A 21,036-nucleotide genomic window follows, 5' to 3' on the forward strand; every position below is an offset into this window, starting at 1 on the left:
ATAAAGCATTAAAAAAACAGTATATGAACTATAATCTGTGGCCATTTGCAAGAACCAGCTGACTGAAAGATTGACTGATTGACAGTTATTTTCATTTCTTTATTTCTTATTACCTTCTGGTCAAATTAATCCGTTTGTTTTGTGTTTCAAAATGATTTTACTGTAACATTTTCTAAAAAACCTATAATCATATATGTCCTTACTTATAATTGTTATGAACCAGATGGGTAGTTTCTTTTTATGGTTTTACTGCCCATGCCATAGTAAACTGTATAAATGGACAACCCGTGAGTTACGACTTCAAAACCACGACTCACGACCCTATGCGTTCCAGGCAGCCTGTAACTCGTGTTTTTACAACCTTCTACCGGTGAAAGTGCACTGGAACGGCAGTCAAACCCGTGACTTCCCACTCGTGAACTCGTACTAGATCGATGTACTCCCAGTTCAGAGTCGTGAGTCGTGGTTTTGAAGTCGTGAGTTACGGGTTACAGGTTGCCTGGAACGCAGCATTAGTCCCCGGGTATATGACGTCAGTTGAATGCCCCGCCCACCGCTCAGCAAGCAAAGGGCTTCCAGTTTGTGTAAAAACTGTTTTGCTCCTCCACTTCCCTAAACACCGACAGCTGTCACTGCGTCGAGAGGAACGCGCCGCGTCGGCTCTTCACTTTCTCGTGCGCGACACCCCAGAGAGGACATGGCCCAGAGGACGCGCGTCAGAAATCAAGAGCGTCTGAGGGAAAAACAAGCAGTGGAGACGCGGGAGTCACGCGTCAGCGAGCTGACATCTCTTTAAGGTCTTCGCAAAAGTTTCGCGGACGTCGCGGCGCGTCAAATGTAACAGGCGACGCTTCCCGTCAGTGTGTTTTTGTTAGTTTGTTTGTCAGTTCGTGGTTTTGCGGAAAGCAGCATGGGCGCAAAACAGAGCAGTCCCGCCGCAAACGGTCGGACGCGCGCGTACTCGGGCTCGGATCTGCCATCGGGCACGTCGTCGAGTAACGGCAGAACGGTGGCGGCGGGGTTGAGGTATCACTCTCACGGGGCCGCAGGTGCGACATCATCGGGGTCGTCTGCGTCATCGGCCGCGGCTGCTCAGTTCATCGGCTCTAGGACTCGATCTGTGGGGGGTGTCGGTACCGGCGGCCCGCAGTCAGGGATTAACATACCGAACTTTGGCGCGTTTAGTTCACAGGAGTCCGGTAACAGCACGCCGGAGGATAGCGCGGGAGACAGAGAGCGTTCAGCCGGGACTCCACGACTCTTGATCGGATCTTTACCTGCTCACCTGTCGCCTCATCTCTTCGGAGGTAAGACACTGATTTTACTGAACTTGACATCAGAACCTAAACCTGTCAAAGTCTGTCTGCAATCCTGCTAGAGTCATAAACATGTGTGACAACTAAGTTATGTACAGTATTATAATATATGTTTGTTTACTCAGCTGCACAATATTTCATTGGATATAATTCACTTTTAAACTTCTTATCTTGAGTTTATTTAGTCAACCTGGATCTTTATAGTTCTACTGGTTTTGGGGGGTTGAACTTGAGATCTTCAACCATCCTGCTTTACTTCCACCTGTTACTGAAGATTAAACTAACTAAAGGGCTTTCTACACTAAACATGTTGTTTAAAGAGGACCTGTTATGTTTTTTTACATTTTCAACTTTAGTTAACGTTGCTGTTTGAGCATAAAAAAGATCTGCAAAGTTCAAAGTCTACTTTGGAGGAAATAATCTCTTAAACAGAACTAGGGCTGCATACCGATTAATCGCAACTAATCTTTTGCAGAATAAAAGTGTTTGTTTACTATTGGCATAACCCTACACGATACCAAAAACGATTTGCAAAAAAGTGTGCATTTCCTAGGGATTGAACCCATGAGCTTTGCATTGCTATTAACTAGGGCTGCACGATAAATCGCATTCGATATCACGCGCATCTCGTCAGTAATGCCGGTTCTTTGATTAGTATTAAATCGCCATCAGCTGTTTTCAGATGGCACGGCATTAACTGCACAGAGCCGTAGTTCCCTGACAAGCTGGGCCATATCGCAGGCGATACGTCAGCGATAATGAATGCGAAATTGCCCCGATTGTCAGTGTACTACGGCTCTGTGCAGTTAATGTGGCTCCATCTAAAAGCAGCTGATGGCGATTTAATACTAATCAAGGAACCGGCATTACTGACGAGATGCGCGTGACAAACACATGCGATTTATCGTGCAGCCCTACTATTAACACAACACAACAGTTGATCTACAAATGAAGTAAGAAATAGTACCGATTAATCGTGCAAATGCGCATTTTCTCAATGAATGAATTACGGTGAAATGCCACCACATCCAAAAGCCAGAGGGCGCTCTCGTGGAGAAACTCCCTTTGTGCCACAGAAGAAGTAGTTACAAACACTATTCCAGGAAATGTCTACAGGAATATTTATATCGCTGTTCTTCAGATTGTTTCAGTTATTTTTTATAATGATAATAAAAATATTTTGAATGATTGTGTTTGACGAGTGTTGTTTTTTGAAAATTAACATTATAAACGACTCAAACTCACAGTGATTTTTAGATTGACAAGGACTTCCTACTGATCACAGAGCCGTAGTACACGCACAAGCTGTACATGAAACACAGAATCGGAGCCTTGCGATTTAGAATCGATTTTAGGCAGGTCTTTTTAATGGGGAACGCGATGTATCGTCACAGCCCTAAGAAATAGTTGACGCCGTTGAATTATTTGAAAATGATGCACACCCAAGGTGATAATGCAACGCGAAGCGTGTGTGCATTATTTTCAAAGAATAAAAAGGACCGGAGTCAGTAATTCTACTAATACCAGGGTTACCACAAACATTGCCCTGGTGGTTCTTTTTAAGACATTTGACAGGGGTAGCACAGTGGCTCAGTGGGTAGCACTGTTGCCTCACAACAAGAAGGTCCCCGGTTCGAGCCCCAGCTAGGTGTGGAGTTTGCCTGTTCACCCTTTGTCAGCGTGGGTTTACTTCAGGTACTCCGGTTTCCTCCCACAGGCCAAAAACATGGAAGTTAGATGAATTGGAGATACCTCCCCTAACCTTTGTACTTGTGTGGATCAACTTGTGTATGGATTAACCAGTTCTCACCATGAATAGCCATAGATACAGGAATCTTGTGAAGAATAAATAAAGACATTTGATTTGACAGGTTAGTTGTGCGTTTATCGAGGTGCATATCTGAACCAATCAGAATAAACAATTTAATTTATAGACGATTTTATCAGACACACGTGCGTGGTTTCGGTAACACGTCTTGTCAGAACTTTACATCGCGTCTCTGTTTGTTTAATTGTCTGCCTACTGTCTGGAAAAAAATACTTCATCAAAAATAAGAAATGTTTTGGTTTCCTAAAGACGAGGGGAGACGGCGATCATGGATCACCACTATGTGAAGGGAGGTTTGACAGCTGATCTATAGTTAAGGTTGTAAACATTAGTACACATTTTACACCGAAACGTTAGCTCTGTGTAGTTTTTGATACGCTTTAGCTATGATTTTAACACGTGTTGTTGTTTTTTTGCTTGTTATCAGAAATAAACTACTCTGAAAGGAGGACTTTGTTGTTATTGATTATTTTGGGAAGTTTACCGGGAATTCCGTTTGTTCCACGAAAGCCGTTTGTTTATGTTGTTACTGCTGAAACCGTCTATACACAAATAAATGAATAAGGCCTGGCGGAGCTGGTTTAGTATTGTGTTGTCATTATATGGAAGAGAAACGGTTTATTTCACTTTGATTCTAGGGGACGTTTACACAATACCAAAAATGATCTGCAAAGTTTAAGTGTGCGTTTATAGGGATTGAACCTATAAGCTTTGCATTGTTATTTAACACAACACTTTACCAGTTGATCTTTAAATTTAAAGGCTTTAACCAGCACAGATCTGAGCACAACCTGTAAAATTAAGCTGTTAACATACACACAACATGCTGTACTAAAACTGCTGGTTTCTGTCATTGAAAGAAATATGGTTTTCATTTACCTCTTAAGTTGACATAAAGTTGAGTGCAGTTTTGTGGTTTTGCAAGTAGGGCTGCAACAACTAATCAATGAGATCGATAAAAATGAATTGATAATGAAATTTGTTGTCAGCAATTAGTTGGTCTGTGTCGTCCCATGCATCTGCTTCATACAGTACGAACTGTATAGTTAAAGTCAGGCGTTGTTTCTTCATACAGGGCGAGCTGCGTGGTAAATGTCAGGCACGTTTTCTTCATGAGCTGCACGTTTATCAGGCGCTGCTTCTTCTCACCATGCAAACAGCTGGATTAAAAGCAAGGCAGTGTTGCCAGGTCTGCGGCCTTTTGGCAGAGTTTTGGATTGGTCTTCTTTTAAACTGTTTCTGTAGGTTGATGTTTTTCTGCAGGTTAGAGATTGAAGGATTTGGTTTATTAGTTATTGGTTTTTGGGCTGTGAATAGTCATTGGGATGCTTTTGGACTTTTGCTTTTGGTATGCGGATCTGGCAACCATGACAGGACAATCACGAAAGCAAAAGCGCAAATGAACGCTGGTTAATAAAGGTTTGGTGGTTAAACTCTGTAGTGGTGTGTGGCTTTTGCACTTTTAAAGTACACTTTTACACATGAATACCCTAATTTAGTGCCTTAATTAGCGATAAAAGTTAAGTAAATATTTCGGTTTTTATTCAATTAGTCGATTAATCGTAAAAATAATCGACCAATTAATCGATCATGAAAATAATAATTAGTTGCAGCCCTAGTTGTAAGGCAACTCATCAGCTAATGCTGTAGACAATACATGAGACGTCAGAGGAAACTGTAGGTTGTGTTTGTGATAAGATTAACACAAAAGAAAAGAGGTGGTCCTCATGTGGTTGATGTTGTGTTTCTGGGAACTCACTCATTAATCTGATGTTTTATAAACTGGTGGTTTTGACAAGTGTAAGCAATGAGGTCATGTCACACGCTTCAACCTCAGAAAACCTTTTACAAGAACAAGTCCAGCTCCTACTTCACTAGAAATGACACATAATATTTTACATGATGGGGATAAAACTAGTAACATGTTTTATATTGTCCTTATTATGGCATTTTTACACCCAGTTTCTTATGGCTAAGTAGAATATCATTGTTTCTTGCATGCAAATGGTGGCGTATTTAAATCAAGTGGAAAAGCAGGTGATTCGGGTCATTGATGTGGAATTTCCCCAACCGTTGGGAAAGGCCTCGATTGAACTTTAATGGTGTAACAGACTGAGAAGAATCTCACTGGTGATTGAAGTTAATCTTTAAACAATTTTACTGTAACCTTGTATTGAGGATTGAAGTGAAAAGCTCATAGGTGATGATGTGTTCTGCTGTCAAAGGTGAATGCTTTTTATAAAAGGTGACATTCATATCACATTTATTTCAGTTATATCACATCCAGTTTGTGTCAGACTCAAAACTTTATTTCACATTGATGCATCACATTTTTATAAAGCCATGATCAGCCTTCATCAGGTTGACCTTCTACTAAGGTTTCTTCAACACAATCTCGTGGCAATTTGTGTGTGTTTTACGAGGTGGCTGATTCGGAAAACCACATTGTTACGTTTTTGTATGCTCTGCATCTTACGAAATTTTACGATTTAGCTAACTTGTTAAATACTCATGAATTCCCAAGTTTCTAAATTCCCATAGACTTGCATTTAGGGATGCAAACAATCAATCACGACTAGTCGTTTGCAAAATAAAAGTGTTTACATCTTAAACCTGTTTATTGTTGTGTATAATAATTATGTATATATAAATACACACAGATGCAAGTATATATTTAAGAAATATTTACATGTTTATATAATGTTTTATATTTATATTATATATAATTATAAATACTTCATATTTAAATATATTTTTCTTAATTATTCATGCATGTGTGTTTTGACATATAGATAATTATCATACACACTACACACACGCATATGATGTAAACAAAAATGTTTATTTTGTAAAAAATGAATCATTTTGCAGCCCTACTTGCATGTAAGAGGGACCCAATCATGTAGGGGTCCAGATCATTATTTCGAGGTTTAGGATGAGCTCTTTAGATCCAGAGCCAGTAACAACAGCTAGTAATGACATGGAAACCTTCCAGAATGCATTAACATTGAGGTCGTGGTGTAAACATGTCACAAAACACATTGATGATGTATATGTGTCAGGTACAGTTTTGTAGACTTTGGGTTTATAATAATGAACATCTGTGTTAATTGAAACTGCATGGAGATGTATGATGATTGTTATTCCAGCCGATTGTTATTTGTGGTCATCACTGAGAGCGCAACACTCTTCATGTTAAATAACAGATGCCGCGATGTTTTCACAGCTGGTAAATCGATGGCTGGCAGCCATTAAAGATATCTAAAAGGTGAGGTGACAAAAATGGTCCAAGCAGCCAGTACTGTGAGTTTCGACCAATGGCAGTGTCATTATTTTGGGTTGACAAATGGCAAATCTTCATTTACCAATACTGTAAGATCAGACACATTTATTAAAGCCGACAGTTTGAGTTCATGTGAAGTATTTTGCTTCATGTGTTAGACATCTGTTGACGGTGACCTGGAACGGTTTCCTCCCCAAACTGTAGATATCACAGATGATAGCAGGTTGAGCAGGTAATCGCTGTGGTTATGTGCTGTAGATTTCCCCTCATGTTCATGAAAACCTGATTAACTGTTAACAGGTGCACCTGCTTGCTGTCCTCTACAGGACGGTGTACACATGAGCACCAGGACATCTGAGACTCTTCATACTGTGCATACACATACAGAGAGAGAGAGAGGTCATGTATGTGTAAACACACAGTAAACACTACAGACTCATCTGTCCTTTATTACTACAGTAGAAAGTGTTAAATGTGTTTGCTTTCTCTGCCTTCACTTACACACAACATGGTTTTTGCTGCCTCATTCACTGCTGTTGAATGATTGCTGTTGTGTTTGTGTTTTGTGCATATGAGGAACTCATGCAAAACGCTGAAATGTTTTCTTGTAACTGAGTATTTTTTTTATCAGACTCTTAATGGATAGTGTCAACAAACCGATATTTCTGAATGACCTGAGGCCGGGATTAAGCGGATTTGAATGTCATCATCTCATTTTTGACAGCGTTTGCATGTGAGCTTCTCGTATGTACTTAAATTTCACAGCAGTTGATATGGATGTTGTCGGTGGTGGAAATGTTGGGTAGGGTATTTGCTCAGTTTATTTGTACCTTTATTACTGTCTGTGAAATAAGTGCTTGTGAAAGAGAGGAGAAATGTCTTAAGTGCAATTGATTGACATCAGGTCAAACTTCACATCTTAATTAATAAACTGCCTCCAGTGAATTAATCCACTGGTTTAATTACTGCTATAAGAGCTTTACACTTTGAGCAATTTCTGCACATTTGTTATATCTCTCAAACACACACACATGCACAATGGCTGTCTTTTATACTGAATGCACCCTGCATCCTTTTTATGGAAATCAGACTCAGTGAGGCTTTAAGATTAGTTGGTTATCAGAATGTGTAAATGTTGCATATTCTTGATCACATGAACATAAAGCTGTTTTTCAATGAATGATGCTTATCAGTGGATTCCTGTTAGTCCACAGTGGGCTGCATGGCGATTAATCGCAACTAATCGTTTGCAGAATAAATGTGTGTGTACTGTGTATAATAATTATTAATATATAAATACACACACATGCATGTATAATTTTAGAAAAAAATATGTGTATATATTAATTATTCATATTTACACTCACCTAAAGGATTATTAGAAACACCTGTTCAATTTCTCATTAATGCAATTGTGTAATTCAAATTGGTTTTCTTGAACATGACAATGAGTTCACTGTACTAAAATGGCCCCCACAGTCACCAGATCTCAACCCAATAGAGCATCTTTGGATGTGGTGCACTGGATGTGCATCCACAAATCTCCATCAACTACAAGGTGCTATCCTATCAATATGGGCCAACATTTCTAAAGAATGCTTTCAGCACCTTGTTGAATCAATGCCACGTAGAATTAAGACAGTTCTGAAGGCGAAAGTGGGTCAAACACAGTATTAGTGTGGTGTTCCTAATAATCCTTTAGGTGAGTGTATATATAATATAAATTGCATACAAATATAAACATGTGTATACTCATGTAAATATTTTTGAAACATATACATGCATATGTGACAGGGTCATGAGCGGCCAAGGCTCTTTGATGCACGTGGGGAGCGAAGGCTGGCCCATGTGGTCTGATCCAACAGACAAGCTACTGTAGCTGAAATTGCTTAAAAAGTGAATGCTGGTTCTGATAGAAAGGTCTATTGGAGTCCATGCATCGATTGGTCAAAGCTGTTTTAGTGACAAAAAGGGGGACCTACACAATATTAGGCAGGTGGTCATAATGTTATACCTGATCTGTGTATGTTAGGGCTGCACGAGAAATCGCATGTGATTGTCATGCGCATCTCGTCAGTATTGAGTCAGTTTGGCGATTTATTACTAATCAAGCAACCGGCTTTGCTGACGAGATGCGCGTGATAATTGCATGCGATTAATCGTGCAGCCCTATGAGGTAAACAAAAACTTTATTCTGCAGACAATAAGTTGCCATTCATCGTTTTGCAGCCCTAGGGTCTGATACTGTATGTTGATCAGATATCAGGTTTGTCCTGTGTTTCTGTTCCTTCATGGTGATGTCGGCAGAGATTTCTAAGAGATGTTTTATAAAGCGTGTGCATGCAAACACCACCCAGCTATTCTAGGAATAAAATGATCGTAACTCACCCCAATACTGATGGTCGGCTGTGGTCTTCTGGACATTTTATACAAGCATCAATCAATTCAGTTTCACTATTATCATTGTGCAGTGGTCTCTAACACACATCAGTTAGATTCACACACACTGACCCACAATAAGATCACTGAACAGTGCTTGAAAAATACACTTTGTGGAAAAAATCATGGACTATTAAGATTTTCTGCATGTTGGTAAAGATTTACATTAATGCATCTGACAGATGTCTGTATGTAAAGTGACTTGCAGTGCATTGAAAGTTTATATGTATTTTTATCAATATACGTGTTCCCTGCGGAAACAAACCCATGACCTTTGAGTTATTAACATGGCACTCTAATAAACTGGTGAAAACTGGTTTTGCTCTACCAGTTGAAAACTATTGGGTTCCCCAAGGTCCTTGAAATCCTTGAAAGTTTGTGAATCTGGGGGGGGGGTTCAAGGCCCTGGAAAGTTTTTGAAAATATACATACATAGATACAGGTCATTGAAAGTGCTTGAATCTATTTTATGCAAAAAGTTTTCTGGAAAAAATCCATATTATTCCTGTAGTGTAGTATAATATAATAAAAATTCTAGACTTTTTATTATATTAAAAGAACGCATATTGAGAAACGGCTCCTGTCTTTGTCGTTAAGCCTCACCATTGGTTGAATTTGATATATACGCACCTACCCCTGGAGGCGTCCCCCAAATGTGTTTCACATTCTTTCTGATGGTTGATGATCTTCCACACATCAGAGCAGATCATTCATTCGTGTACACACTCGCACTCTCACATATTTATGTGTCAGTCTCTCTGCATTGATTGAAAACTTAAACTATACATCATTTTGAAGCAATGAACACATTCAGCTTTTGCAAACCATTGCAATATATGCGTCTGCACTATTTGTATATTGTGCATGTATTTGCGCAGCTGTAATTTATCAGTGTGTATTTATGTGTTGGGTCTGTTGTATATTTCAGTCTGAATGTAGAAAAGGTTTTGTGCTCCTGCTTGTTTGAACATGTGCAGATCTTGTGCTGTCGTATGATAATATCTCCACCTTCTTACTTAAAGGTATTTGTGTCTTCATAAGCTTCACTTATCACAATGCAGATTTATGAGATGTATATCGTTATATAATAATATTAATACAGACACTGCCAGGCAGAGGAAGTAAAGCATTGCTTGATATAAGAGTCAGTGAGGCTCATGAGTGTTTGTACATAAACTGCTCTGTGCCTCGGGGTTTGTGTTTCAGCAGGATTAAAGGAAAAGTTCAAGCACAAATAAAAATTCCTTTATTATTTCTCACCCTCATATCATATCTCTACTGTATGCTGTTGTTTCTTTCTAGGGAACACAGCAGGACTTTTAAAGATCCTTTAGCTTTGATTCATACAACAAAGATTTAAAGTAAACACAACTGTCAGCTCCACAAAACATCAAACACTTTGTTGTCCATACAGCACTTGTGATCATTGTACGACTGGCAAAGTTATTATTTGCTCCTCGAACTAATCAAATATTTAGTGCATACATGATAAAGCATGAACTGTACAGATATGGTCTCAATAAACTGTCATGATGTTGTATAGTAGGAGATGATGATGGGTCACCTCAGAGATTTCTCTGTGAGACCAAATAGGAGAACAGACTTTTTTGTGGCCATAAACACGTGATGATGAGATGTACAGCATGGGAATATTTCTGAATGCACTTCTGTTATGGATATGAGATCTCATACTGTATCTGTGATTTTTGGACATTGAGTCAGAACATCATCACAGATGTTTTCATGAATATTTACTGACTAGTGGCAATAGAAAGAGATTAGAGATATTTCTCATTTTTAAAGTGAATAATTTTTGCATCTGAAGTGTTGTTTATGGATTTTCTTGTATTCAGGCTGGGAATATAGTTGTATATTTTTGGCATGTGGCAGATTTTATCTCCTAAATTTATCTTAACATGTGAAGTCATTTCTATAGCATCTTAATGCTGTCATGAGATAGACTTAATGTAAGGGTCAGACATTATTTAAGGATATAACAATAAAATTTTTATAATAAATGCATGCAAACTACTCAGGGATGGAAATTAGCACCCGCCACCAGCCAAATGCGGATGATTTTGCATCGTGGCGGGTAAACTCGCTTCACCTAACGGCCACCGTGGCGGGTAAATAAAAATAGTATACTGTTTCATCCGGACACTCTTAGAGGAGCCACACTTTCAAAAAATGTGGCATTACATCAGGCGTTAAGAGGTCTGCAAAGAAAACATCTCAGGAGGAGCCAGTGGACAAAGAGGCAAAGGTCAAAAACGTTTTTTTTTAAAGAACGATGGAGAAAAGCAGACAGGGAGTCCCGTGATTAGTTAGTTTACGATGGTCCCGTACACATTGCATATTAATTTGGTTGTCACTTAACTTTTTAATGCTTAATTCTGTTCTGTACACACACAGTTCAGTAATTTACGGGACTGACAACCGTATTCTTCAATTGAATTAACTCCCACAAAATGCAGGTAGTGACAACTGCATTTACAGAAACTCTGCTTAGTGTGTATATAACCGAACTGAACAACTAGGGGTTAATCAAGTGTTTAAACGTGCATCATGGACATGACAGATGACAGGTCTCTCTGCTGAAAATATAAATGCCTAGAAGGGTAAAAAGTCATCTGTATGCGCGGTGCAGAAAATAACAGAGGCACGAGCATTTGCTGACTAGTGTTGCCAGATCTTGCACGAAAAAACAGCGAAGAAGAAAAATCCAATAATAAACCGAAATAAACCCAAATGCTTTATCTCAAAGATCAAAATAAAATTACTGGCATGTTCACACTTTAATAACACCAAAAACTTGATTGCTTCATGAGCCAAAAGCCATAAACGGTTATGCGCCAAAACGGTACGTACGAAAAAGATGAGGACCTGGCAACACTGGGCTGTCAGCCTCACAAATGCGTGCAATACGCAACGCCAAGATGGAGGTTTATTGCAAAACATAACGCTGTTAAATTATTTTGGTGAAAGCTGTGAGTGATGAGCACGTGAGACGTTGATATGGTTATCTCTTTGTCAATCATCAGATTTTCGTGCAGACATAAAACGAACATTTAGGGGATTCACTCGCGCATTTAAATGTGGTTGTCACTACCGAAAGTAGTTTGCAGTGTGTACGAGGCCGATTAGACAAGTCCGACAATGTTCTGCTCTGTATGTTCTGATCTTATATTTCACATAAAAAGAAAACATCTTAAAGGTGTTTGTTTAACTTAATCTGCCCTACTCATTTAATGAAATGTATATCAGTTTATGGTTTGTGTGTTTATAAGAGAGTAAGTGTATTTCATTAAGACTTGAGATTAAATAAACTGCTTAAGTATTTTAGATCTTGTAGTATTAATTTCCACATGCAGTTACACATTTGTCGGTTAAAAACAAGAAAGTGGCTGGTAAAAAACATTGAGTGGCCGATGCACAAAAAAATTTATTTCCATCCCTGATACTACTGTATATTTATAAATCAAGTCATTTCAGTTTTGCATTGGGCATACATTAAAGTTTGACATTAAAGTGACACCATGTAATTTTTCAACCTTCATAATAAATTTTCAAGACCCTTGTGATAGTACATCGACTTTAAATAGGTTGAATGACATGTCTACCATAGCCTGACGGGGTCTGTATCACTTTTACTCGTATTTTAAAACTTAGGGTTTGTGGTAGTAACCAGAGCACAAAAAAAACTAAAAAATTCGACTGCTTTACGGCATACGTCACTTCCTCCACACAATTTGTTTTTAACGTGAATTTTGCTGGAGGGTACTTAAGGAGTGTAGAGAGCAGTTTCTATTATGTGATTCTGTGGCACAGTCTTTAGTGTCAAGGACCTATGACACGGGCGACCCGGGTTCGATTCCCCTTTAAGGCAATTTTTTATATAAACTGTTGATTCATACATAAATGCGATGTTCTTTATAAATTACGGCGATTATATTGCATATAGTTCCCTGTATTCAGATGCTGTGTTCACGTATTTACCTTTCTTTTACTGTCTATGGTATTTACATTACAATCCAGGATGCTATAGCACTCAAACTTGCTCACAGTGTAAAACCAAACCCTATTCATTCACCAATCAGATCCGAGCGTTTCTCTCTTCTCTTTTCCTCATTTGCTGCGTTCCGCTGTCACCCGCGTGACGTATTACAAAGCGGCAGACCTAAACGCATCGGTTTACTTGGATTTGGAGCGATTTTCACACAAAAAAGAGGAATAACGAGCGCCATTGCGGAAAATCCTGGTGGCGAGGGAGAGAGAGAGGATGCAACAATATTTGTTTGGAAAAAGGCAAGGAAATACGTCTGGTCGTTTCTGAATTGGAAGGCTGCAGCCTCCGGAGGTCAAATATGCAGGCTGCACACGTCATCAAGCCTGGTTTATTAAGGTAAACTGAGCATTACATTCGCAAGTCATAAGCATACTGCAACAATTTACGATTAACTAAGTATAATAGTCAACTTTATAATTGTTAATATTGTGAAATAAGGCAGTCTTGATGACGTATACAGCTTAGAAATAAGACATCCGGAGGCTGCAACCTTCAGATTGAGAAATGGCTTCTGCCACAACGAGTTCCTCATCAGAAAGTTGTAACATGACTGCGTTTCTCCCTGTTGTCTCAAAATGTTGATCGTTTAGCATTTTAAATGTTTAGTTTTTAGTTTAGTTTTAAGGTTGGCCAGTTCCTTTTCTTTTGCGACAGTGCTGCAGCGCGCTCCAGCACTTACGTGCACGCACACAGATGACAGAGGGATGTATCAACAATTCTTAGTTAAGGTAATAACATATTTTAATATTGAAAATGAGTAAACTATTCCTTTAAAGGTTATGGGTTTGAACCCAGCAAACACAATTTGGATAAAACCATCTGCCAAATGCATAAATTTAAATGTAAGTATATTTGTAAGTATATAATATGAGTATTATAAAGTGATTCGCTGCATATCTGCTGCTCTGTACATCTGATATATTTGTTATTTTATTAGGGAACTGGACATAAGAAAACATGAAATGAAAATGTGTCTGTATGACTTTAAATAGACTTGATGAGACTAGTCATGATGAGAAGATCTGTTCATCTGCTCATGATCTATTGCAAAACTCTGTTATCTAAATAAGTAGTGCACAACAGTGAGCTATTGCAGAAATATTGATTTGTTTAAACTTTACAACAGATTTATTTATGCAAACGTTTTAGTGACTATTTTCTTACCCTCCTGATGACAATAATATATTCATGCATTTCAATGAAAGTATTTTATAAGCTCCATACAGAACAGAATAACAGCATCAGATTATCACAAATGTTGTTATCTTGTCTTTTAGTTTGTTTGTTTGTTTGTTTTTTGTGTTTTTTAGCTTGACACATGAACTTTAGAGAAGTGTTTAGTGTTTAAAAAAGTACGGAAGTTGAGAGAGGCCTGCACTATTATTATTTTTGCTTGCTTGTTTTCTCGTGATCACGACTTAATTTCTTGTGATCTCGACATAACAAAAGTTGTATTCTTGAGATGTGATTAAAGCCTACTCGATAGAACGTGTTGTTTTGTTTGTAAACAGCAAAAGCATATTTTGCTAAATTAGCATGGATGAACAAATTAGATTTTACTTAGATCAGAGATTTGCTCAAGCTGAAATAGATTAGTCAATATTTACAATTTTACAGTTGTGAATTTTTAGGGACCGTCTTTAAGTTACTCAATAATATACACGTAACTAAAAAGCAACGTGTTTATGTGGTTGTCAGCTATAATGCACACGTTTTAGATTTTTGATATTTATTTAAATAAACTGTTAAATACTTTTGAAGATAGAAACGTGTACACATTACTTTAGAGATGGTCCCTAAATTCACGAACGTGAACCGTCCAACTTTATTTATCTATTAAGTCTATCGGCTACACGTTACCTACACGTGGTAACGGCGAAGACCCCAACTCATATGCAATAGCAGTCTACTTTACACTAAATATTATGGACAGGAATTACATTATGACATTTGGATTATCATGTCGTGATCACGAGAAAACAACTTTTGTTATCTCGAGATCACAAGAAATTAAGTCGTGATCACGAGAAAACAAGCAAGCAAAAATAATAATAGTGCATGTCCTCTCTCAGCTTCTGTAAAAATATATATTTTGTGTTTTACAGATAACATCATGTGGGTTTAAAACGAACCTGCACTGCAGAATAAAAGTGATAAATTGAGTGAAAAATCCTTCAAAATAATGTTATTTAAATAAGTCCTCCTGAGCATAACTGATCATGAATGGATAGATGTATAGATGGACAGGTTACTCAGTGTTTGTGTTGTGTGGGTGTTGTTAATGGATGTGTTCATATTATTGATGGGTTTTCCTTACCATAGCTTTTAGAAATCTGATCATGAATGGTATGAGATGGGATGTTGTACTGGAAAACAAGAACATTGCATTGTGGGATACATTATTGTGCTGTTATACTATATTTATTGCATGTTTGGCCAACACAGAAAGCCATCTGGGTTATACAGGTATATGTACTGCAGAAACATTAACATGCAGGGCCTAAAGTTTAATGTTAGATTGTGAAAGCTGTAAAGAAATGAAGATTATAACATTGTGAAGTGGACAGATGGACATCTAGAGAGGTTTGCTGCATTCATGCCTGATTATTGAACATCTGATTAGATTTATTAGGTATTAGATTATGTAGTTTTGATACTAGCCTATAAACTTTAAACATGTCGTTTTCTGCCTTTAAAGGTAAAGTGTATTGATTTATTGTGTTAAAATACGCTTGTACTTCTAAAATCATTGGTGTTACATCAGCGTAGTGAATGAAACTTTCAGGCTCGTTCCATTGTTAAAAAACAAACTCGCATTTAGCAGCTGAAGGGCATCTCTGTGCTAAAATCCAATATCCAGAAGGATTAGTGCACAATCCAGATTAAACTTTGTATATATTCACTCAGATCCACTGAGACGGCAGACAAAAACATTCAAGCACAACCCTAGCATTTTCTAGCATTTACAGGATAGTTGTTTTTCTGTTTTGATGATCAGATCGGCTCTGTCCTCATACTCGGCCCTTATCACTTTCTCTACTCTGTATGCATGAGGAAATCTCCGGTTCAGCCCTGTGATGTTTTTGACTGTGTGTCACCTGCTTGCTGCAGTCGTCATTGTCTCTGCTGTTTAATTTTAGCTCAGTTACGTCAGCTGCACACACGCACACAGACACACATCACACGCGTGTACACTGTAAACCCTGTGCAGACTCATGATGATGATGATGAGATCTTTCCCTCTCATGTTCTCCAAAGTAGCTGTGCTGATAAAATGTATATTAAAAGATACCTGCTTGCTTTACTCTCATGAGATCACGATTATCTTCTACACATTACAATCCACAGTAGTGATGGGAAATCTCAAGGGATTTAAAGAAACAGTTCATCTCAAAATTATTCATTATTTACTCATCCTGTTGCTTCAGAACCTGGATGACTTTCTGTAGTGAAACACCACAGATCATCTAAAGTCATACATTTCACACAATATCCCACCTGACCTGTATTACTGCCTCTCCCACTGCTGATGTGTGATGGGTGTACCTGTAGATCAGATGTTATTTAAAACATTTCAATAATTGTTTTGTCTATATAAACCTACTGAGATTCAGACCAACAATCCTGTGTTTTAATACACCCCACACAATGGTGTAAGAGATTCAATTCTCTTCAGAAACAAGGAAATGTGACTGAAGTAACAACTGAAACACATCACAACTTCTGTAATGCTTATAATGTCGTAAACATTGGCATTTTAAAACGGCCCTAAAGAGACGTTTATGATGTTTACTGTTCACTTGTGTGTTAAGGATGTTCAGTGTTGGTCATATGAACAAATTCATTTCCTTACAGCTGTGACTCTCCAATCCTCTCGTGTATAGATGAGATGAACGTGTCTGTTCCATAAATAACCCCAGTATCTATAGTGACCGTGTGTAAATATCAAATACAGTGACTTCACTGATCCTGGAAAGGCTTTCATACATTGACATCATGTTATTTAATCAAGTCGTCACATTGAAAGGTTTCTTGAAACTATGTCTGCACAATTCATCGAAAAAGATCACAATCTCGATTCAAACACCCACACGATCACATTCCTAAATTATAATGATTTGTCTGTCTATTAAACCTTCGACAGAAAACCAAACATTGAAACTTTAGCATAGATAGCCATCATCATGTTTAATTTTAAAGCTCACATAACACACACTGTTTCTGCATTTTTTATGTTAATCTGGAGTACCTATAGAGTAGTATTACATCCTTTATATCTCCAAAGAGTCTTTAGTTTAATCAGATTTGTAAATGAAAGATTAGCTTTACAGTTTTTTTCCGATAACGTATGAAAAAATAAAGAAGGAGGAGTTACGAGCTGCGGAAGGAGCGAGTACAAGTCATGCAACACTATACAACACTGTTTAACTTATGATTCACTACATGTTCATGTCATTTATATAATATGCACGCAACTATTTCCAACATAAGATAGAAGTCTTACTTACCGCATGCAACTCATGACCCGGTTTGGACTTTTCAATGAAACCCAGCGCATCAAACACACAAGCAAAACTCCGCTGCTATATTCTTTCGTGCCATTGTTGAGTTTTGAAATTAAACAAAGCTGTGTCGCGTGATGTGATGAAACGTCAGCTAGACCCGTAATCGAAAAAAACGTTCCGAAACTTGTACGAACCCTGGTGAAGTGCATTCGGCACAGAGATACTCTGTAAGACGTCCAACTGCGTTTTTACTCTTTGCCTACGTTTAGCATGAGAAAAACAACTCAGTCAGAAAGTCAGAATGCATGAAATACCATTGAACCCCTTTAAACATTGGGTTGCAATGACAATTCTTCATAGGTTCACTCGTTTAAACGCACGGGTGAAGCTCACATTTATTGTGCTTTGTTTTCACGGATGCGCAAGCGGTGCATTCATGTTGACTGCGTGTGTCACGGCTGTCTGTCTGTATACTGCAAATACAAGTATTTCACTTTACTTCTTTTGCAAACTGTGTTAAAATTAACAACGAAGGAAGCCTTTTTAAAATGCTTGTTTTACTATTGCTTTGTTTTAAGGAAAAGAAAAGGAAAATAAAAACTACTCTTGCGATAGATTATACCTGTCTAGGTAAGTCGTGGATTGAAAAAAAATTGGGAACCATGATTTATAAGTTTCAAACAGGTCTTTTTAAACCGTAATAAAACAGATTTATTAGTGAGTCTGAGTCATTGAATCTTTCAGATTAATAAAAAATTATTGAAACCAATGAAACATTAGTTGGCATTCACAACCGTGGGACAATCGTGATATTCATTTGAAACAGGGGGAGGGGGAGTATAATTTTTCCCAGAATCGTGCAGCCCTACTTGAAACATACAGATATGTGACTCTGTCTGTGAAAACCAAAGTCATGTCATATTGATTCACTGTTTCTTTACATAAAATCATCCTACCTAATGTAAAGGATATTTTGGGGCTGCACGATATGGGGGGGGGCTGGTTTTGAGTGATATTGTTTTGTTTCTCTGCCATTTATATTGCGATTATTAGACCTATTGGGTGGCTTCATTATATGACTTAAACAGCTCTGTTTGAGAGAAATTAACTTCTGCCTTTCATTTCTTGTGAAGCTTTGGGGTGGCAGTTTGAGGGAAATAGTTGTATGATGGTATTACATACCCAGATCTTGTTATTGAAACATTTGAAACCATATTAATTGTTACCACAATGTCTTTCGCAAGATGCAATGAAATGAGTGAGGTTGCTGTGTGAGGTTGTTGCCGTATGGCGTAATATTGGCAAAGGTATCTGAAATTGATAGTTTTCCTTGCTTTGAATGTTCTGTGTGTGACTGTTTTAGAGATGGACATCATTGTGATGTCAGTGCCAAACAATATATTGTGGAGCCCTAGAACATTCTGTGAAAATACAGTCTTGGTCTTTTTAATATCGTCTGCATAAGGTCATGTCAATGAGTGACAGCAAACTTTGATGCTCCTCATCTCATCATTTGATTATGAGACTTTAACCTGATTTCACAGACACGCGTAAGATCGTTATTATCATTAAAGATCATTATTCAATGGGTCTGAATTTCCATAACCTCATTCACATAACACTTTAGTCCCAGAAAATGTCCTTAAAATTGTCAGCGAGGTTTCTGTGTGAACGCAAACGCGTCCTGTAATTGATCTGGGATCGCTCTCGTAAAGAGAACCCAGTAACATTGCCATAACATTCACAGAAAGCATACTGTGTGAACACGAGGCAGAAAAGTGAGGACGCGCGTGTCATCGCAACAAGAAGTTCAGCTCTTTGACACAGGAATTTAAAAGCAAATCAACATTCACGATAGGAAATGTCATCAAACTGGACTGAAGCAGAAATCAGGGAGCCCCTTACTATCCCATCATTCACCAGCATGACAGAACAGCAACCAAAAATCAAACGATCCAGGACGCATTTTCCGTGTATTTTCCGTAATCTCTTCAACAGCTTCTGTAACTCTCAGTGAAGGGTTTGATGCTCAGACTCGTATCTCTAGACTTCTGTCTCTTCTCTCTTGACACTTCTTTTACTGCAGTCATCTGTTTCTGTATTAATGTATGAACAGCATTGATCTGACTGTGTGCTGCAGGTGATGCATGTAAGAGAAACGACTGCTTTACCGGCTGTCCTGGAGAAGATGCTTTATTCAGCAAATCAATAAACTGGGACGAGGAGTAAAGATGGAATAATAAATTTACTTAAAGGTCAAAAGTTCTCGCTGAAATGGTGAAATGAATGCAGTTTATTGTAAAATAATTAAACACAACTGTTTTGTTGTATCCTCGTATTTTTTAATTCATTGCTGCCCGTCTCATAGATAAGAAAGAAATGCTTGAAGTGAAATAAATGCTCTTGTGTTTTGTTTATTATGAGTTTTCTTTTATACTTGGAGGATATTGTGAATTACTGTGATGATGGTCTATAAATCCCACAAGTAATCTAGAGAGAGGAATGCAATGCTTCACTTTTGGTGTGTACGCAGCAATTATAACATATTTAACATATATAAGACGCAGTGGACTGTAAGTCGCGTTTTATTTAGAAAGATATTTAACAAAATCCAAGCCGAAGAACAGACATTTAATCTGGAAAGGCAAGTTATTCAACTAAACAATAAACTGTATTACATAAATACAGGAGCAGCATATGGTGGACTCTCGCGGCTGTAGATGGTAATGTTGTCTTTTGCCTCATAAATGTCAAAATTAATTCATACTGACTTACAAGGTGCACCTTCACTATAAGACGCAGCACCAGCCAAAATATGAAAAAAAATGCGGCTTATAGTCTGAAAAATACGGTATATGAGATCGGTTTTAAATGGAAGAGAGAAATCACAAATTACTCTGTGAGAAACAAAGAAATGCAAGTTGAATCCTCAAACAGTGCTTTTCAAGTCGTCTAAAGGGGGTCACACACTGGGCAAGAAGGGCAACATTGCGCCATGTATCTAAAAAATCAAACACATTATTTTCTATGAATGTACACACACCGGCGGCACCTGACGGCAGCTGTCTGCTGTGATTCAAATTTCTTCCATGCCACTCACATTAGTTTAACATAACATCAGTGCTTTAACTCTGTATCGCCACTTCTAAATATAGCTCTTGAGCATACCACCACCTCTCCCTGAGCCCAGAACGTGCTTTTAGCGTACCGGAACGCTCATTTGCACATCTGTTTAAATCAGAGGTTTTAATTGGCAGCGCTGCCGCTTTTCAGAGCGCCCTTCACAATGTACCCTTCCTGATTCGTCCCACCTAGAGCAGAGACTACATTACCCATACACTCTTGAGTTTAACACATTAAAAGTGCATGCGTCGCCTTTGCTGTCAATCAGTGTCAACGTGGTGTAGAGGTGTGTGTGTTGTTTGTGTGTGAAACGCGCAACCATAGCTGCTCGGTTAAAATGAAAATACAATATACTCTTAAAATGCCTTTCTTGTTTTAGACTTTGAGTAGTAAACGAACAAGGTCAAAATCAGAGGACTCGCTGGCTGACATCCCACCAAGCCAGAATGATAGCTGCAGGTCAGACACAAGCCTTA

At 38.2% G+C, this 21,036-nt stretch overlaps 1 protein-coding gene across 1 annotated transcript in view; it reads left to right on the plus strand.

Annotated features, from left to right (window-relative positions):
- Positions 1-550: 550 nt before the first annotated feature.
- znrf2b (zinc and ring finger 2b) overlaps positions 551-21,036 on the plus strand; it is a 44,205-nt gene continuing 23,719 nt past the window's right edge. Inside the window, exon 1 of the mRNA XM_055211588.2 lies at positions 551-1,307. Coding sequence (XP_055067563.2) covers positions 911-1,307 — 397 coding nt within the window. The 5' untranslated portion in view covers positions 551-910. The remainder of the gene's footprint in view (positions 1,308-21,036) is intronic.

The sequence above is a fragment of the Misgurnus anguillicaudatus genome, chromosome 10 (assembly GCF_027580225.2).
Source record: "Misgurnus anguillicaudatus chromosome 10, ASM2758022v2, whole genome shotgun sequence".
NCBI lineage: Eukaryota > Metazoa > Chordata > Actinopteri > Cypriniformes > Cobitidae > Misgurnus > Misgurnus anguillicaudatus.